The following is an 18,756-nucleotide window of genomic DNA, read 5'->3' as shown; positions in this document are numbered from 1 at the left end:
ATAGATCCTTTTCACTTGTATTCGTGCTTATTAGGTCGCTCTGTTCTGTTGTACGCTATGCTGTGACATGCTGGTTGGACTGTGTATAACTTATTTTCTGCTCAGCTTTAAGAAATCCCTTCTTGCCTGATGTTCTGGTCAGCTCTTGCTGACTGACAAACTCCTGCAGTACTTAGTGCCTTAAAATTGTCATTTGTGCTTTGCTCGCATTTTCGTAGGTCAGGAATCCATGAAGGGTTTGTCCCAGGTGGTTCCTCTCTGGCCCAGATGCCATCAGCTGGAGTGGCTAGGCCAGAGAATCCCTTTCCAGGGTGGCTTCTCTACATGACTGGTGCCTCAGAGCTCCTTGACATGCGTGTCTCTCCCCCACACTCACTGTCCCCTTCTGAGGCCTCTCCTTGGGGACAGGACTCCCATTCGCATGGTTCTCAGAGGAGCGCCCACAGAGCAGCAACCCGCCAGTGACTCCTGTGCTCCAGGGCTTAGTTTCCAGTTAAACAGCACAGGGAGCCTGGCCCGGATCCACCGAGGGATTGGGTGTGAGCCCACAGCGTGAACTGGAAGGGCTGGGGCAGGCGGCCAGTATGGGCACACTAAGGAGGAGGAGGAGCAGAGAGACACCCTCTCCTAAGGAATGTCCTGGGCAGTAAGGTGTCCACCCACTGAAAAGTCACAAGGAGGCTCTGATCCTCTCAGCTGCTCTGCCTGCCGCCTCTCACTGACGAGGAAGCGGAGGCGCAGAGAAGCCAGGACTTGCCGGGGCCCACACCCTGGGAGTGGGGAAAGGCCTAAAGCTGGAGCCAGCGCACCAGCCCCTCCCGTGGGCTCCTGCCCACTGGTGGGGCCGTTTCCCGGCAAGAATGTATTTCTTAAGCTTGGAGGTGCCGTCTGCTGCCTAAAGATGCAGAGCGATGGTTACTGAAAGTGCAGCTGGTTTCTGCGAGCTCCAGTGTCTACCTGGAGATAGCTGTTCATTATTGGAATCCTCTTGGGTTTTATTTCTGTATTTACATATCTTGCAGCGTAATTTGTGCTGCTTGTTCTTGAACTGTGATGAGTGAGACTTTGCGGAGGGGAGGTGTGAGTGGGCTCCTCCCTGCCTTAGCCTTGCCTCCTTTTCTAATGGCCACAGGCATTAGTGTTTAAATAAAACCAGCCAACAGGAATGAGGACCCACTTCTGCTTCATGAATCTGACAGGTGATTGTAATGGGCTGCAAACCAATAGACAGAAAACCTATAAAACACCTCAAAACACCTCTCTTGTCAAGTTGTAAGGAAGAATATCTGCAGACTTGGGGAAGGAAATTCAGCCAACCAGCGTATATGGGTGAATTTCTTAGGTTTGGCAGACAAGATGTTTACAAAATACAAGACTGAAATTCTAAGTTACAAAAGGCTGGGCTTGGAGGAAGATTTCAGGTTTTCTCTACTTACAAAGTCTGTAAGATTGGGATTATCCTCTATTTATCCCAGTGACGGAGAAATAAGACACAAAGCCTGAGTCTTATAAAAAGGAAGAGGGGGACTTGGGCATCTAGCAAGGGGGGTTCCAGGACCCATCGCTTAGGCGTGGGGTTGCGGCTGGAAGTTTCATCCATCCCACCAAGAACCTTTGGGCCAACAAAGCCCACCCAGTCTCAGTTGCCCAGCGGCCTGCCAGGGTCAACCATGGATACTCAGCAGCATCCGCAGGAACCACCTTACCTGCCTGCCACATTCACCTGTGCACCTGTGTTCGTATCTGTTCTACACCCTGATGTACTTATAAGAGGAACCTAAGAAGCCAAATAAACTAGCAAAATAGAAGCAGAGGCATAGAATCATGGAACAGACTGACAGCTGTCGGGGGGGGGGCGGGTAGGGACTGTTTAAAAGAATGTGAAGGGATTAGAGAACATACATGAAGGACCCATGGACATGAACAAGGTTTGGGAACTGACTGTGGAAGTGGGGGTGGGCTGGGCAGATGGGCGCAAAGGGGAAAATTGGGACGACTGTGCAGCATAGACAGTAAAACATTGAGTAGATACATAAGTAATCAAGCGACACTGCAAAGCCTGTAGCAGAAACTGTTCTCCGCCCCAGCCCGCCCCGCGCCTGCCAGGGGGCAACGCTTGTGAGCTCCGTGAGCTGCTCTTTCTGTGCTGCCTCCACATTTCAAATAAGATGTTCAAACTGTTCTTATCAGGTGCTCACACTGCCCGTTAACTTCTTTCTAAGGTAGTTGAAGGTTGTTTTCTGACCTTCACCCTTTCTCCACCTCTTCCTCATCACCCCCATACCGTCTGCTCTCTTCACTCCCCCCCCCCCCCCGTATTTTTATTTATTTATTTATTTATTTATTTATGCGTCTATGATTTTCAGAGTACATTTATTAACGCTGGGGACAGTGAAACAAGGAAGGGCATAGTATAGAAGAAGCAACGAGAGAGGCCGCTTCGGCTCACTGGGAAGTCAGAGAAAAGGGGGCCTTGGAGGCGGTTCGGGGGTGAGCCCGGGAGAGGCTGCCACTGCCCGCCGTTCCCCGGGCAGCTGGTCTCCTGGGGGCCTAGAGTTTGGGAGGTGCGTGCCTGGGAGGGGGAGCGTGCTGTCCTCCTCATATTTTAATAGTTTTATCACAACTTTGGTTAAATCACTGCACGGTGTTTATGTTACTTACGACTGTAAATATTTTTCTCTGCTCACCCAAGAATAATAACTATGATTAAGTTTCTTTTTTTCTTTGACCTTTTTATTCTTAGATTTAGTAACGCTCGTCTTTTTCCTTTTGCCTTGCTTTCTGTGTTCTTATTCTTCATCGGATACGTTATTCAACAGTTTTATTTATCTAGGTGATGTATCGATTCCTTTGATTTTTTCGTTTGTTTGTTATTAGAAGCAACTCTTTTGGAGCTTTCTACCCTCTTGTTCCAACCCGGACTGGCTACCCTCTGGGTCTGTGGTAGAAGCAGCTGTTACCTCAGGAGCTCCCTTTACTGCTTTCCTTTGCTTCGCCCTCTGTTTCTGATCTTACATCTCTTGGTTCATGCTCTCATTTTGCTAGAGCCCATTTTCCAGTGGCTTTTCTAAGAAAGGTCACGAAGGAGGTAAAGTTTTTGAGGCAAATTATTTGAAATTTTCTTTATTTTCTTCTCATTATCAGTTGGCAGCCTGGCTGGGTATAGATTTTGAATTGAAATTTTTTTTTTTTTTTAATTTGTAGGCATTGCTTTATTTCCTTTAAAGATCTATGTCATTCTCATCCTTTTTATGACTTTTTATTTATTTGCTTCATGGGTATACTTAGTACTTGGTAGGTCTTAAACCTCCTGAATTGATCTTCTGAATTGCCTTTCTCCTATTTTTCATCTCTGTCTTTATTTTTCTTCCTAATTTTTAAGGCACTGCTTTTTAGAAAGGGAATGAAAGTACTGTCCTCTCCCCATTCTGCCCCTGGTCGTCCTGAAGCGCTGTGGCAGTCCTCTTCTGATGTGGAGGAGACCGCGGTCCCCAGCCCGTGCCGCCCTGAGGACGGGAAGCTCTGTGTACACAGCACACTCAGAGCACACGTGGCCTGCTAGTTTTGATCTCTCCTACACACCTCTTCGCATTCTGTCCTTCAAACATAAACTCCTGTAAAGGGTGTTCTCAGTCGATGGACTACCTGTTTCCACTTAATTCCCTGTCTAGCTGGTTAAAAACAGTCCTGCACAGCGTACACAGGTAATGAAACCCAAATAGCCACACCAGCTTATTACCTTTTCTTCTACCTCAGAGGCACCTGTTTCAGTAGCAGTTCAGCATCCAGAGAGAGTCTCTGCCTTCTACATATGACTCAGGTGAAAAAATAATAAGTAAATTATGATGTCTAAGCCGCTTCTGGGTATGGATTAGGTTTGCAGTTTTATAGCAGAGAAATAGCTCTATTTCATGGTCTCTATAGTTGTAAGTCCTTAGTAATTATTTGTCAGATGAAAGAGTGGATGACTTACAGGGAAAATATTTATTTCACAATTCAGCCACCTCAGCTCGGCGTAGAATGCAGTGCCCTCTCGCCTGACGCCAGCATCAAGCCTCTGTGTCTTGCCCTTTGACACAGTGCTGCCCTTTTAAAATTAACTTGGGCCCTGGCATCACATCTGCTGATTTATAGGCACCCTGGTACTTAATAGAACTTGGTAGCTATTTGCTTAATGAATCACAGAAGAGACCTACTTCTGTTTTTTGAAGGCTGTCTGATACTGTAATAATTTTCACTGGACATACTGAGAGTTTTGTTAGGCTGAAGATACAGTGGTTTTGGTTTTGGTTTTTTTAAACAGCTTTAGTGACGTGCAACATACCATAAAGGTCACCCATTTTAAGTGTACGGTTCCATGGTTTTACATATGTTTTTGGTTTGGGCAGCCATCCCAACAGTCTAATCTTGGAGCCTTTCCATCACCCCAGATTGAGACCTGTGTCTGCTGGCTGTCACTCCTTGGCCTCCCCCGACTTGGCAACCACTAATCTGCACTCTGTCTCTATAGATTTCCCTATTCTGGATATTTTATGTAAATGGAATCTCACAGTATGTGGGCTTTTGTATCTGGATTCTTTCACTTTAAGTACTGTTTTCAAGGTTCATCCATGTTGTAGAATGTGTTAATCCTTGATTCCTTTTTATTGCTGAAAAATGTTTCACATTGTGGGTATTCACCAGTTCAGGGCCATTTAGACTGTTTCTGGATCAGCAGATATGAAGAGGTATTTCTCTTCGAGCATCCGTCTCATTTCTAAGTGAACGCATTTTGCCTTTAAAGTTTTGGGATTGTTGGTGACTTTGAAATTGCAACTATAAGAATTGATATCCTCACTCTGACCTGAAATCCTGTCGCTGACACCATTAGGCAGGGAACCAGTTTGTCTGTATCAGGTGGTGGTGCCCAAGGATGTAGAAGGAATCTGGACACACTGTGTCATAGAGTTGACAGGCTTTGCTAATGGCTCGGACATGGATGTGGGAGGATGGAATCAAGCTTGAATACAGGTGTTAGGCCTGAAAAACTGGAAGAAAGAGTTGGCGTTAACCAAGATGGGAAAGACAGTGGCAGGGCCCTGTTTGGGGAGGTGATGGGAAAAGATCAGGATCTCACGTCGAAGATGCCGGTGAGTCAGTGGCAGTGCTGGGTACGAGCCAGCCTCTGTCACCGTCCATCCCTTGCACACTTCCCTTCTACTGTTTAAGATCTTTTAAAGGGCAAAAAGCAGATGAGTACATACACATTCTAGACAGGCAGCACAAGAGATTCTTATATTAATAATAGCTAGTTTCAGGACACTAATGAAAGACTTTTCAAACCTAGGTCCTAGAGCACAGAGCATAGCCATCAAAATGCTCCCTGGATCACAGATAAAAGATGTGCAGTCATGGCTGATGGTTGCCAGAGGTGGGGGGAGGGGGGCGGGGGGTACTGGGTGAAAAAGGTGAAGGGATTAAGAGGTACAAATTGGTAGTTACAAAATAGTCACAGGGATGTAAAGTAGAGCATAGGGAATATAATCAATAATATTGTAACAACTTTGTACGGTGCTGGAAGTACTGGGAATATTAGGGGAACACTTTGTAAAGTATACGATTGTCTAACCACTGTGTTATACCCCTGAAACTGGTAGAAAATAATACTGAATGTAAACTGTAACTGAAAAATAAAAAATAAAGCCACAAAGATAGTACTACAAACCTCAGGATGACTAACTAAAATTGAAAAGACTAACCATACCAAGAATTGTTAAGGCTGTGGAAGAAACCGAATTCTCATGCACTGCTAATGGGAATGGAAAATAGTACAACTAGTTTTGAAAATAGTTTGCCAATTTTCACAAGTCAAGCATACACCTACAGTGTGATATAGCCATACCACTTTGCATCCCACACTTAGGTGTTTACCAAGGAGAAATGAATGCCCATACAGACTTATTCACAATTATTCATAGTACCTTTATTTGTATTAGTCCAAGAGTGGGCACGAGCCAGATGTTTATCAGCAAAAGAGTGGAACCCTGACTGCTGTGGCTTAGAGGGTTGGGCAGCGTCTTGTAAACTGAAAGGTCGCTGGTTCATTTCCCAGTCAGGGCACATGCCTGGGTTGCAGACCACGTCCCTGGTTGGAAACATATGAGATGAAACCTATTGATGTTTCTCTCCCTTTTTTTCTCCTTCCATTCCCCTCTGTCTAAAAATAAATAAAATTAAAAAAAAAAAAAAACAGAAGAGTTAGAAAACAAATTGGGGGATATCCAGGCAGTGGAATACTACTCAGCAATAAAAAGAATTCAGTACGAATACACATAGCAACTTAGAGGAATCTCCAAATAATTATGTTGAGTAAAAGAGTAAAAGTTGCGTACAGAGTACATACTGTATGATACCACCTGCACAAAATTCTAGAAAATGTATACTAGTCTATAGTGACAAAACATTGGTGGCCGCCTAGGAATAAAGAGGGACAGGGAGGGCAAGATAAAGGTTACAAAGGGGTCCTCAGTAATCTTTAAGTGCAAAGGTTTCCTGAGACCAGAATGTTTGAGACTCTCTGCCCTGTAGAAAGAGATGACTCTTAGGCTTGTCAGACCATGTTCAGAGTTGTTCTGCAGTGGGGAGCAGGAGCTGAGAGAACCGGATGCGTATTTTAGGAAGTAACCGTGGCAGCATTTTAAGGGGAAGTTTAGGCTGGGGAGGAAGACACTACATGGGCCTTGACCAAGGGTGAAGGCAATGGGAGGCAGACTGGATAGGATGTGTTCCGGTCAGAGAGGTGGGGAAACCTGCCTGGTATTTGGGGGGCCGGCCGGGGTCCTTGTCTGAGATGGAGAACCCTGGAGGCAAGCAGGTTTGGGGCAGGGAGGTGAATGGGGGCTTTCTCCTCTCAAGATCCTGTTTTGTCAAGGAGAAGCTTTTCGTTTTAATAAAGTCTAATCGATTTTTTTTCTTTTTAAAAAAATGTGCTCTTCCCATCTCTCATGTTAATTATATTTTTTTAAAGATGCTATTTAATTTATATTAGACTCCTTCCTCCCTTCCCCTGCAGATATCATTGACCCTGCAATCCTGCGCCCAGGCCGCCTGGATAAAACCCTCTTTGTGGGTTTGCCGCCCCCGGCGGCTCGTCTGGCCATCTTGGAAACCATCACGAGAGTGAGTGAGGAAGCCGTGTGTGTCTGTGTCTGCTTCTCTCGTTGTCGGTACAGACGAGGAGTAACTTAGGATGCCGGACCACCTTCTGTTCTGTAGCTTTAACTATTTTCCCAGCCTCTGTCTCCCAAAGGAGAAGATGAACCGTTTTTGATAACTGAAGAGACTTATCATTCTTTTTTATTTGCTTAACATGAAAGAGATCCTTAAAGTTAAATGCTTAACTGATATACTATGATATCACTCTAATCACATGTTCTGTTCTTGTAGATCTTTGTTACCTTACAGGAATTATCCTCAGAGCATGTTTGAAATGGAATAGAACCTTTTAGAGATGAAAAGTAAATCGGGAAGGGCTCATTACTCATAGCCAGGGCAGCACTGAGATTTGAAACCACAGTGTTGACTTCTGTCCTCCACGGTGGCTATTTGCCAACTTGTAAGATGCCTGTACAGAGCTGACTTCACTGTTTTTATAAAAATAACAAGCAGTATCTACAGAATACAAAGAAAGCAAATCACCCTAATCATACCGCTGTAAAATACCTGGCATAGCATTCAGTGTGGACATGATCCCAGCTGCTCTGTGCAACCTGGGGCAGCGGGCGGGTGGCGAAGCGGTTGCGGGAAGAGGCGGGGGGCGGGGGGAGGGTGCAGCGAAGCCAACACATTAAGTTTGAAACTTAAAAAAAAACAAACACCAAAGCTAAGGGAATGATTAAACTTCCAATTAATGTTTCTTTCCCAAAAAAGATATTATTTTTGAAAGTACTGTGTTTTCTAAAATACTATTAAAAGATACTGTATTTTGTAAAGTTAGACTTTCTGCCCGCTTATATTTTTGTAAGTTGGCCAAAAGTGATTTTTAAAAAATGGCATTTTTAATATTTAACCTTTTCCGTTGCAAAGTTTGCTGCCTTTTTACTTTAATTCCCCAGATTGTTTTATGTACAGTTTTCTGTGAATACCTAAAATATTATGAGGAAACTAGAATAAAATTCTTGGGTCTTAGACTTAACGGTCTGAAAATATTTGTGAATCAGAGCAATTTTTCAGTATCTTTTGGACTCTTAAGTTTCTTAAAGGAAGACCCAGCAATGCCATACTCCTTTTTTGTACATTTTATTTGGTATTCCTGGTGATGATGTGCTAACAAGAGGTTTATCATTAAAAAACCCCCTTGAGCAAGTAGAAATTCTTTTTCCTAACTTTCATTTCTTCCCTGTAAGCGTCATGAAAACCTACCTTGTCTCAGAAAGCCAGAAAGGTTATTTAATGTCTGCAAATGCTTTGAGATAATATTACAGTGTTTAGTGATAAAAGTCCCACTAAAATTAACTTAAATTTACCATTTAACCATTTTTAGGTGTATAGTTCCTTGGCACTGGTGCATTCACATTGTTGTGCAGCTATCACTACTGTTCATCTCCAGAATTCCTTTTATTTTGCAGCCTAAAAACCTGGTCCCATTAACCCTGACTGGTGTGGCTCAGTTGGTTGGATGCTGTTCTGCAAAGTGAAAGATCGCCAGTTCAGTTCCCACTCAGGGCACATGCCTGGGTTGTGGGTTCAGTTCCTGGTCCAGGTGTGAAGGAGAGGCAACCAGTCGATGAATTTAGATATTGAGAAGTGTAAAAGAGTTATCCTCCAAGGATTTACTTCTTGTGGTTGAGCTCTTGATTAAAACAGGGCAACAGAAAGCTTGAGGTAAAATTGTCTAGCCACATGTGAACTAGAGTGAGGAAACATCCGTGTGCTGTGTGACAGTCAAGGCAAGGCTAATAGTTTCTGGTGAACATTAAAGAGTCTAAGGATGGCTCAGGCCTCATGAGGCAGCCTCTGCTCCCAGCCCCCCACCTCCTGCTAAGGAGGGCCTGAGGGGGGACACAGAGAGAATAGTATGTCTGAGAACATTACCAGTTCAGTTCTTGGTGACAGAAAGTAGAATGGCGGTTGCCAGGGGCTTGGGAGAGGAGGGAGTGGGTGGGTTAGTGGTGCGTGCATACAAAAGTGCATTTTGGGAAGATGAAGAAAGTTCTAGAGATGGATGGTTGCACATAGTATGAATATACTTAATGTCGCTCAATTACACACCTAAAAGTGGTTAAAAATAATCAATTTTGTTAAGCAAACTATACCACAATAAAATAAGAGAGCAATGCCAAAGCACAGATACTACCCACCCACAGCCCAACACCCCGCCCTGAGTTAACTGACTAAACTGAAAATATTTACATTAAAGGGAACCTGAGGGATCATGCATTCTAGCCGTCCAGTTTTACACACAACCAGAAGGGAAGAAGAAAAAGCAGGAAGACTTTTTGCCTAAGGTCCCACAGAGAGTATTTTTCCCATGATTATTTCCCAGGTCAAAGTGGATTGAGTGAGAAACAAAACTTTCTTGAACCTATTTAGATGAACATTTGCCTTTTATCAAATAATAACAGCCAGCAGAGGTACAGTTTACAAAATTCTTAAATGTGCCCAGACGGCAGAAAAGGAGAGGACGCCATCTGAGCGTGGACTGGCTGGCGGGTGGTTGGTTGATAAGAGGCCAGAGATGAACCGCGTCCTCCTGGGAGCACCTGCCACAAATATTTACACCTGCCTGGAAGCTTCCTGGCACATGTTTATTCACTTTTCTCTGTTTCTTCTTAAACTCTTTTCTAATGTAATAATTGTTACAAAGACGATGTGCAAGGTATATGTTAGTTATGAATTAGAATAGTAAAGTATATGCAAACCTATCCTCTATGTTATACATTGTAAGTCACTAAAAACTATTATTTGCCTCTGAGAGATACTAAAAATGATATTAAACACATGCTATATGCATGCAAGGTACTGTTTTAAGTGTTGGAATTCTCAGGCTATTCCGATACTTGTCCTTTCTAGCACCTCTTGGTATTAGCTAAAGGGAAATTGGCACCAAGGTCAGGATTAAGTTTAGGTAAAAGGTTAATTAAGAAAGAACACATTGAGCAGAGGGCTTTTGGCTTTTATTGTAGAGCAATTTCCTGCTCGTTCTGTCCTGGCCAGTTACAATATTATTTCTCACTCCCTGGCCAGCGAAAAACTAAGCAATATGCACATCTAAACTAAGGACGGCTTAAATCTCTGCCACATTTAATCAGCAGAGGAAACGTGCTTTCTCACCTTTGAGAAGGTGGAGGTGGTGATTTTGTTCTTGCTGGTGTTTTGTTTTTGCTGCAGCTGCAGACAAATTCTTCAAACCTCATAAGCATAAACTGCCTTTAGCTTGCCCAGGTTTGGAGTCCGCTGCTTCACCTCATTTCTCAAAATTGAAATTTGTGAAAATCTTGTAACACTTCTCTGAGAGTCAGTTATATTCATTTAGTCAAGTAGCCAGTGCTATTTATTTAGACCCTGTTAGGTGGAAAAGAACTGGTCTTTAAAGCCTCAGTGAAAAATGGTTTTTCCTCTCTTCTTTAGAGTGGCACCAAACCCCCGCTGGACGCAGATGTCAATCTGGAAGCGATTGCTGGTGACCATCGCTGCGATGGCTATTCGTAAGGATCTCAATCTCAAGTTCGTTAATTCTCGGAGGCTCAGCTTCCTCGTGTCCAGTGAGGGAGGGTGGTGGTGCTGGAAGGGCTGAGTTAAGGATCCTGTAGCGCACCTGATGCAGGGCCTGGCCCTCCCCTAGGGAAGCAGCTACCCACATCGCGGCCCCGGGTAATGCCGGAAGTGGGGGATCCTCTCAGGTGTTGACTCTCGTTGCTCAGCTTCCCTGACCACCTCTGCTGCCCTTCACAAACTGTCTGTCCTTCTGGCGTATTTGCGACTGGTTGCCCAGTTATCTAGGTGCTTCAGCATTGATAGTCCATGAGTGTCTCGTTGTCCAAGGCTCAGAATTTATTTTCACAGCACACCTGCCCCTGATCATCCACGCAGCCTGTCGTAAAAGCAGGACATCAGCATTTCTGCCTTAAGCACTCATGTTTTTGTGGTGATTGGAGTTTTTGTTGTCTTCTTCATATGTATTTAATGAAATTTGTTAATTCGCCCCATTTTGGTTTACAGAAGAAAAATGAAACTCAAGTTTAGCAGAGGAAGACATCTCCGCTGGCTTCTTTGAACAGCCCTGTTGATCGCCCACAGTGCACTTAGGTTCATGGTATCCCTAAAGGGCTCCCCGAGGCCCAGCCAGACGAGGCGGGGTTTCCACCTTTGAGGTCCTCGGGAGTCTGTTATTCAGCGATGTAAATTTATATCCAAAGAACATATCCGCTGGTAGTAACACAGGCACTTAGTTATTTCCAGTCCTGGTTGAAGAATTTTGTATAATCATCTCAACAATATGGCTTCACTTGAAACCATGCTGATCATTTCCAGGGAGTGTGGTTAGGAGACAGTTTTGTCTCCAACTTTTTTAATACATGGACACCTAGGGCACCAAGTCCCAATCTTCGTTCTGCCACTCCAAAGCCCCTGAGAGAGATGCCACACTCTGGTCAGGAAGCCGGGTCCATTTAAGAAGCAGTGAAGGGGAAGTGGTCAGGGTTCTGGGCGGGGAGCTGGGGGGGCAGATGTAAAAGCCTGTCCTTCCCTTTAAGGAGAACGTATCTCTACCCTAGTTGGGAATTGAATCTGTACCAGTCTGCATTTAAATGAACTTACTACTAAGTAAAAACAAGAGACTTAAGGGAGTAGTTTACAGCTTTAAGTGCTAAAATCTGAAAAGATTTTCTGTAACAGACAGTTTTGATGACAGAATGTACCCTGAGCTAAACCTGTTGGATTATGTCATGCGGGGTGTTAGTGTTCAGAGGGGTTACGGTCGGAGTCGAAGAGTGTGCATTTTGGGTTTCGGTTCCCCTGTCCTCGCAGTTTGAGAAACACTGTAATCCTGCCTGTCCGTGGTGTCTCTGCACCAGTGTCAGCTTTAAAACGAGGGAAAGGGATGACCAGCCCAGCATGTACAAGGTTATTAGTGTTATAACCCTGATCCGTTACAACAGAAACATTGGATTCAGTTAATAATTTAAACTCTGTGGGTCTTTAATTTATATTATGTGGATCATCAGCATTGTATATTAAATTAGGTTAATGTCTGGAAATAGGGTTTTTGTACCCAATTCAAGTTCTTTCTCAGAGAATCTCCAAGAACCTGAAGATGTAATGGGGTGAGACTCCAATCAGCACCATTGTATTTCATTGATTCATTGAACTCAGGAATCACGTGGACTCAGCGTATTTTTACACAGAACCATTAAATGAAGGCTTGTTAGTTCTTGTCATGTTTTAACTAACTTCGGATGAGTCTACTTACTTGAACTTGAATCAAGTGCATCAAAGACTTTGGTAGCCTTTGTATTTTCCCCTTTTTGAACATGGATCCATAAATTACTTTTTATAGAAGTTTATTTTAGACATTGGGTAACATAGGAATGGGCCGTCATATCTTCAACACAGGCCCCATGAAACATTTACAGTAGAGAGCGCGTCAGTTTCTATTGACGATGCTCTGAACTTTTTATGTTAACGTGGGTATCTAGAGTTATTATCGTGGGACTATTTATGATTCATTGCATTGTTTCCTCCATGGTTTCCTTTCTCCTGAAAGTCAAAAATAGTTTAAATGAAAGCTAAGCTCTTCCAACTGGCTGGAATCAGTTTCTCCCACATTGACTGGTCAGTTTCTCATGTGATGTAAAAGAAAATTGCTCTCAGACTTCTTTCAGGTCTAAATAGTATCTAAGAATAAATAAGAACACTTCTTTCATTACAGGGGCGCAGATCTCTCTGCTTTGGTGCGGGAAGCTTCTCTCTGTGCCCTGAGACAGGAAATGGCAAGACAGAAGTGTGGGAATGAAAAAGGTGCGATTCTCTCCAGGATTTCTCACTTCTTACCACTTTTCACTCTGATTACCTGAAGCCACTTTTTACCTAGAATACGACCATTTTTCTAGCGTCTGTTATTTATGATATTAAACTGGTATTTTCTGATGAGACCTTTAAAAAACCTTTCAGAATAGTATGTACTTCTGTGGCTGACAGTCATAATGATAGCAAAGTTATTTGGTGCCTTTCTAACAAAAAGTATCAGGTATTTCCTTATCATATACAAATGCTTGGACTTGGCAAGTGAGTCCCCAAGTTCAGACATCACTGCTTTGCTACAGCTGGCACTTCCAGTTGTTTGTCATTTGAGACTTTACATTAGTACGGTGGTTTCCAACCTGTGTCCCGCAAGAATGTTTAAAACATGCAATATCTGACTGTTAGTCAGAGGCACTGACCTCCTTTCCCTTAGAGAGTCAGATTAAAAAATGACAACATCCAGCCCAACAACAGCCATCCAGTGTGAATGCCTGGTCTTGAACAATAAATATATAGGTCATATAAAAGAGTTGCATCATATTGGTCACATGGCATAAGCTGGCATCTGATTAGTTAATTCTTGGTACCAGAAATCCCTCAATACAGGTATAGGCACCTGATTTTTTTAAAAGTCATTTTGGAGCGAAAAGTGTAGGTAATTTCTTTTGTTTGTTTGGTTTTTTTATGTAAATCAATCAAAATTATACCTTCTTTGTCAGGCAAAAAATGTAATATATTTTTTGGTGTGCCGCAGAATTTTAGTTAATTAGTTTATGTGTGCCATAAGATAAAAGAGATTTAAAATTGCTACATTAACATCTTACTAAAATACCATTTGCTTTCATTTGATGTGTTCAGCTACACATTTATTTTACTTTTAGGTAAATACTCTGTCCCAATATCTGTGTAAAAAATTTACTATTTTCAGTATGAATTATCATCATATAAGTTGTTATATTAATATTTTAAGCCAGGCCTTATTTACATTTAGTTGTTAGCTTTCTCTTACTTATCTAATGCCATCACCTTATAAAGAATTAGAACCTCCTTCTAATCCAGTGTTGTGATATTATCTACATATTATATTGGGTAAGGCAAAGCATGTTTACAGTTTGTATGGGAAAATAATGCAATAATCAATAAATAATACAAGAATAAACTGTTTCCCATACTCAGAACTATAAACTTACTTTTGCCCCACTTCGTATATTATGATAGTATAACTCCACAGCATCTGATTATGTTTATGCACTCTTAAATACCTTGGAATTCTGCTTTCCATTCCCAGTTAAATATATTTGATATATCTTAAAAGAAAACAATTCTGGTTCTTCATAAAGATCATTATTAAGTTAGGGCTACACAATGCACACAGGGTTACCAAGGGTTATCTGAGAGTGGTAGGTTTCTTTGGGTGGTACTGCATTAAGGTCTGATGAGCAGAGGGTAGGGGAAATTGTTGTTGGTCAAAAAGCACAAACTTCCTTGCAATAAGATGAATAAAGTTATAGGGATTTAATGTACTGCATGATGACTGTAAATTATAATACTGTATTATATACTTGAAAGTTAAGAGAGATCTTAAAAATCATCACCACACGAAAAAATAGGTAATCATGAGCGGGGACAGAGGTGTTGACTAACCATATTATATGCAGCATTTTGCAATATATGCATGAATCATATGTTCATGTTGCCTACCTTAAACGTTCATATGTCAACAACATCTCAGTAAAGCTGGGAGCTAATAAATAAAACGCACAGACATTTTGTTGTTGTTAAGGGATAAGAATCTCTAATTAAAGACAAAGTACTTTTTTATAAAATTTGTCCCAAAATAAACTTTTGATTGCTGGGGGGGAGGATAGCGCTCAAATGTGTGATATAAAAATTAAGCATTTCTGTAAAACTAAATATGGTTACAAATATATAAATTAAATGAAAAAGAAAAAGTCTAAAAAATTTGATGAACAGACTATATCTGGTTTGAATATTGTTCTGAAAAAGACTAGAACAATTTGTCATCGTTACTTTCTTCATTGTTCTTTTTTTAATATATATCTTTAAGATTCTATTTATTTTTAGAAGGAGAGGAAGGGAGGGGAAAAGAGAGGGAGGGAAACACCAATGTGTGAGAGAAATAGTGATCGGTTGCCTCTGACACCCCCCCAGCTGGGGTCCTGGCCCACATCCCAGGCATGTGCCCTGACTGGGAATTGAACCAGCGATCCTTCAGTTTGCGGGAGGACACGCAACCCACTCAGCCTCACCAGTCAGGACCTCAGTGTTCTTCTTGAATGCTTAGAAGTCTCCCAAAAGAAGCTAAGTTAAAAATCACAACCAGTGTACTATACCCAGAGGTATATGTTTGCGCATTTGCTCTACAGGTGAACTCAAAATTAGCCAGAAGCACTTTGAAGACGCTTTCAAGAAAGTAAAATCATCTATATCAAAAAAGGTAAGAAATGTTCTTAAAAGTAAGAGAGAAGAGAGATTAGAATTTAGACCAGTAGAGATGAACTCATGAAAATAAGCAAAGTGATTGCCTTTGTGGGAGTGCTCTTGAGAGACTTGGTTTTGCATCTTTCTTAGGGACTGAAGCTCAGACAATGACCTCTTGTGTCTGGTTTTACAATCTCAGGGTTTTTAATCAGTCTCATTCATGTGCTTTTTGACTGGCTGCACCCTTTTCAATAAATAGCTTCGTGTCTTCTTGGAGCTAGACTACCCAAACTAAGCACTGGGGACTTACCCATAAGTTTTAGAAAAGTAAAAATATCTTTACTGTAAAGTCAGAAAAAGGTTAAAAAAATCACTCTTTTTCTTACATAAAATGCCAGATTTTACATGTTGTTTCTTACTTTGTTAAGGTGTATTTAGTGAGTTAAAATGGTTATTGTTGCATGAAGTCAGGTAGCACTCGGTCATCTCTGTTTCCAGACTCATGAGCTGTCCTGTGCCTGAGCCACGAGACCCGTTTCCGGGGACATTGCCCTTTCCTTTACATTGTTAGCCCTTTATCACCCAGGCTCAGTGTTTCTCATGACGATGACTGACTGAAAACGTGAGGTCAGAGTCTGGGCTGTAACCTGAAGGGACTGCTGTGTCCCAGCGCCTCCGGCCTAAAGCGCTAAGCTAGGTGGCTGTCTTTCAACTAAACAACCTGTTAAGGGTGTTGGGTTGGTGGTGGTAACTTTCAGGTCCATGAGTTACTTCTAACTCAGCCACAGCCACCTTTACTGGTAATAAAAGATAGAACTTTTTACCTGTTTTGGCAGAAGTCTCAAAACTTGATCCCACCCTCTTGGCCAGGAAATGAGGAAACAGTGGCTCCCATCTGCAGCTGGCGAGGTGTCGGTCAGAAAAGCCCTGTCATTGAATCAAAGTATAACCACACCAGATGTTGACCCAGCAACTCCTTTGTATGATTTTATCCTCAGAAATACCCATCAGCATAAAATGATTTACTGTTTGGAACATTATATATTATAATAATAGTTAAAGATTGAATTTCTGAATGATCATACAATGAATTCTATTGTAAAAAACCTGAAGAATATCTCTGCAATATATTTTTTTTTAAAAAGCAGAGATCATATGTATGATGTGCCACCATTTATATTACAAAGAGGAAAAGACAATATTAGTGTTTGCAAGTATATGCAGTGGGAAATCTAAAAGTATACATCGATGGGGGCCGTGTAGGAAAGAGCCTTTTTTCATTTTATAACTATTTATATGTATTTTTGAACCTTGTAAACATTTTACCTATCCAAAAGGATAATTTAACAAAATTGGATTTTAAAAACTAAAACCTGCTGTATTGGAGATGAAGGTATAGGAGTGGAATGACTAAAATGTAAAAGACTGACAACACCAAGGAGTAGCAAGGATGCGAAGCACTAGAACTGTCGTACATTGTTGAAAATGTAAAATGATGCAACCCCATTGGAAAACAACAGACAGTTTCTGACAAACGTTCATATTACATAAGAAGCTTCTGCTTTTGCCTCTTCTTCCAGTCTGGACTCAGTATGGTTTAGAATTTTGCTCTCTTTACTAATTAGATACAGACGTAAGAATCTGTTAACCTGATTTCTGGGGCAAACTTTGTACATCAGCAGTTATGAGAGTCACGGGCATTCTGTGGAGAAAGGAATGTGTATGGAAATAAATGTCATAACCAAGTACCACAGACTGGCTGGCATAAACAACAGAAGTTTGCTTTCTCACAGTCCTGGATATTAGAAGTCCAAGGTGCTGGTGGGGTTGGTTTCTTCTGCGGCCTCTCTCCTTGCGGGTGACCGTCCTCTCTCTGTGTCTGCACGTGGGCCTCCCTCTGCGCATCCATGTGCTAATCTTATAAATTATTCTTACAAAGATACTGGCCATGCTGGAGGAGAGCCCACCCGAATGACTTTATTTTCACTTAATTGCCTCTTTAAAGACCCCATCTCCAAGTATAATCACTCCGAAGTACTGGGACTTCAGCATAAGAATTTGGGGGGACACCATTCAGCCCTCCACAGTCATCAGCTCTCTGTTCTGTCTTCTCTCCCCTCCTCAGGATCAAGTGATGTACGAAGCCCTGAGGCAGTCCCTGAGCCCGTGACTGCCCCGCAGCGGGCGGGGAGGGGTTCCCATGCATCACCATGGCAGAGACGCCCCCACACTCCGAGGCGCTGCGTTCGGCTTGGCAGATGTGGTCCCGTGTAAGCGTTTCATTCTCAAATTACTGAGGCCAAATCGGAGCTGAAGATTTCTTCCCATCTGGTCAGCCTTGTGTGGAAACAGCCTACTTCCTCCTTAAGGAAAGAAATGTGAACTGCCAAAATAAAGTAACTGATACTTTTTTTAAATAAAAAAAAAATTTTTTTCCGAAATAATCTCAACTGTACTATGGAAAAGTTGCGATTACGGTAAAAAGCACTTCCTTCCCCTGAACCATCTGAAAGAAGTTGCCGGCCTAATGGCCCACCCCCCCAAACCCTTTCCTGTGTTTCCTGTGCACCGAGCTACGCCCCTGCCCAGCCCACCGTCGGTGAGGGGAGGAACCGTAAGCCTGCTGCCTCCCATCCTCGGGCTCCGTCCCCCGCTGCCTCCCATCCTCGGGCTCCGTCCCCGCAGCCTCCCATCCTCGGGCTCCGTCCCCGCTCCCCCGGTTGTCCCAGTGATGCCCTTTACGCTAGAAGGGTCCCGTTCAGGTTGAGCTCTTGCTGTCGGTTGCTGTTTCTCTTTAGCTTTCCTCGTGTCTGGAGCTGCTCCTCCGTCTTGGCTTTGACACTTGCGAAGGTCGCAGGCCCACGGCTTGGTAGAACACCCTCAGTGTGGATTTCTCTGATGTTTCTTTCCTCTTGATGAGTCTCAAGCTCTGCACCTTTGGGACGACGGTGGCGGAGTGATGCAGTGTCCTCAGTGTGTCTGATCGCCTGACGAAGGTGGTTCTGCGAAGCTTCTTACCCTGCAAGGTTACCTTTCGCCATAGGGCAGTACTGTGTTCCCAGTGTTTTACCCGTTACGTACGACGTTCACATTGCTCTGATGAGGTTGGTTTGGGGGCCCTTTTGTGCTGGCCTCTGGGTGCCTCTGTGGAGTCCCTAGCTGTCACTTCTTGAAGGGTGTGTGTCATGTCTGACCTCACTCATCCGTGCTGCTGCTCGTGGTGTGTTCTCAGGCTGGGTAGGTGAGCTTGGTCACCTAGGCTTTTTCTGTCCAGGACTCCCACTCCACCTCACTCTACACAAATTGTTTTGCTAC

At 42.9% G+C, this 18,756-nt stretch overlaps 1 protein-coding gene across 1 annotated transcript in view; it reads left to right on the top strand.

Moving 5' to 3' along the window:
• Positions 1 to 17,925, top strand: part of NVL (nuclear VCP like) — a 53,948-nt gene extending 36,023 nt beyond the window's left edge. Inside the window, exons 19-23 of the mRNA XM_054576642.1 lie at positions 7,052 to 7,158; positions 10,609 to 10,685; positions 12,908 to 12,996; positions 15,387 to 15,457; positions 17,567 to 17,925. Of these exons, the coding sequence (XP_054432617.1) occupies positions 7,052 to 7,158; positions 10,609 to 10,685; positions 12,908 to 12,996; positions 15,387 to 15,457; positions 17,567 to 17,611 (389 nt within the window). The 3' untranslated portion in view covers positions 17,612 to 17,925. The remainder of the gene's footprint in view (positions 1 to 7,051; positions 7,159 to 10,608; positions 10,686 to 12,907; positions 12,997 to 15,386; positions 15,458 to 17,566) is intronic.
• The last annotated feature ends 831 nt before the right edge of the window (positions 17,926 to 18,756 follow it).

This window comes from Pteronotus mesoamericanus, unplaced genomic scaffold (assembly GCF_021234165.1).
Source record: "Pteronotus mesoamericanus isolate MK-2021 breed Mesoamerican mustached bat unplaced genomic scaffold, CSHL_Meso_final contig_347, whole genome shotgun sequence".
Lineage (NCBI taxonomy): Eukaryota > Metazoa > Chordata > Mammalia > Chiroptera > Mormoopidae > Pteronotus > Pteronotus mesoamericanus.
The sequence above is the reverse complement of the archived record's forward strand: the minus strand, read 5'-3'. Positions and strand labels throughout refer to the sequence as shown.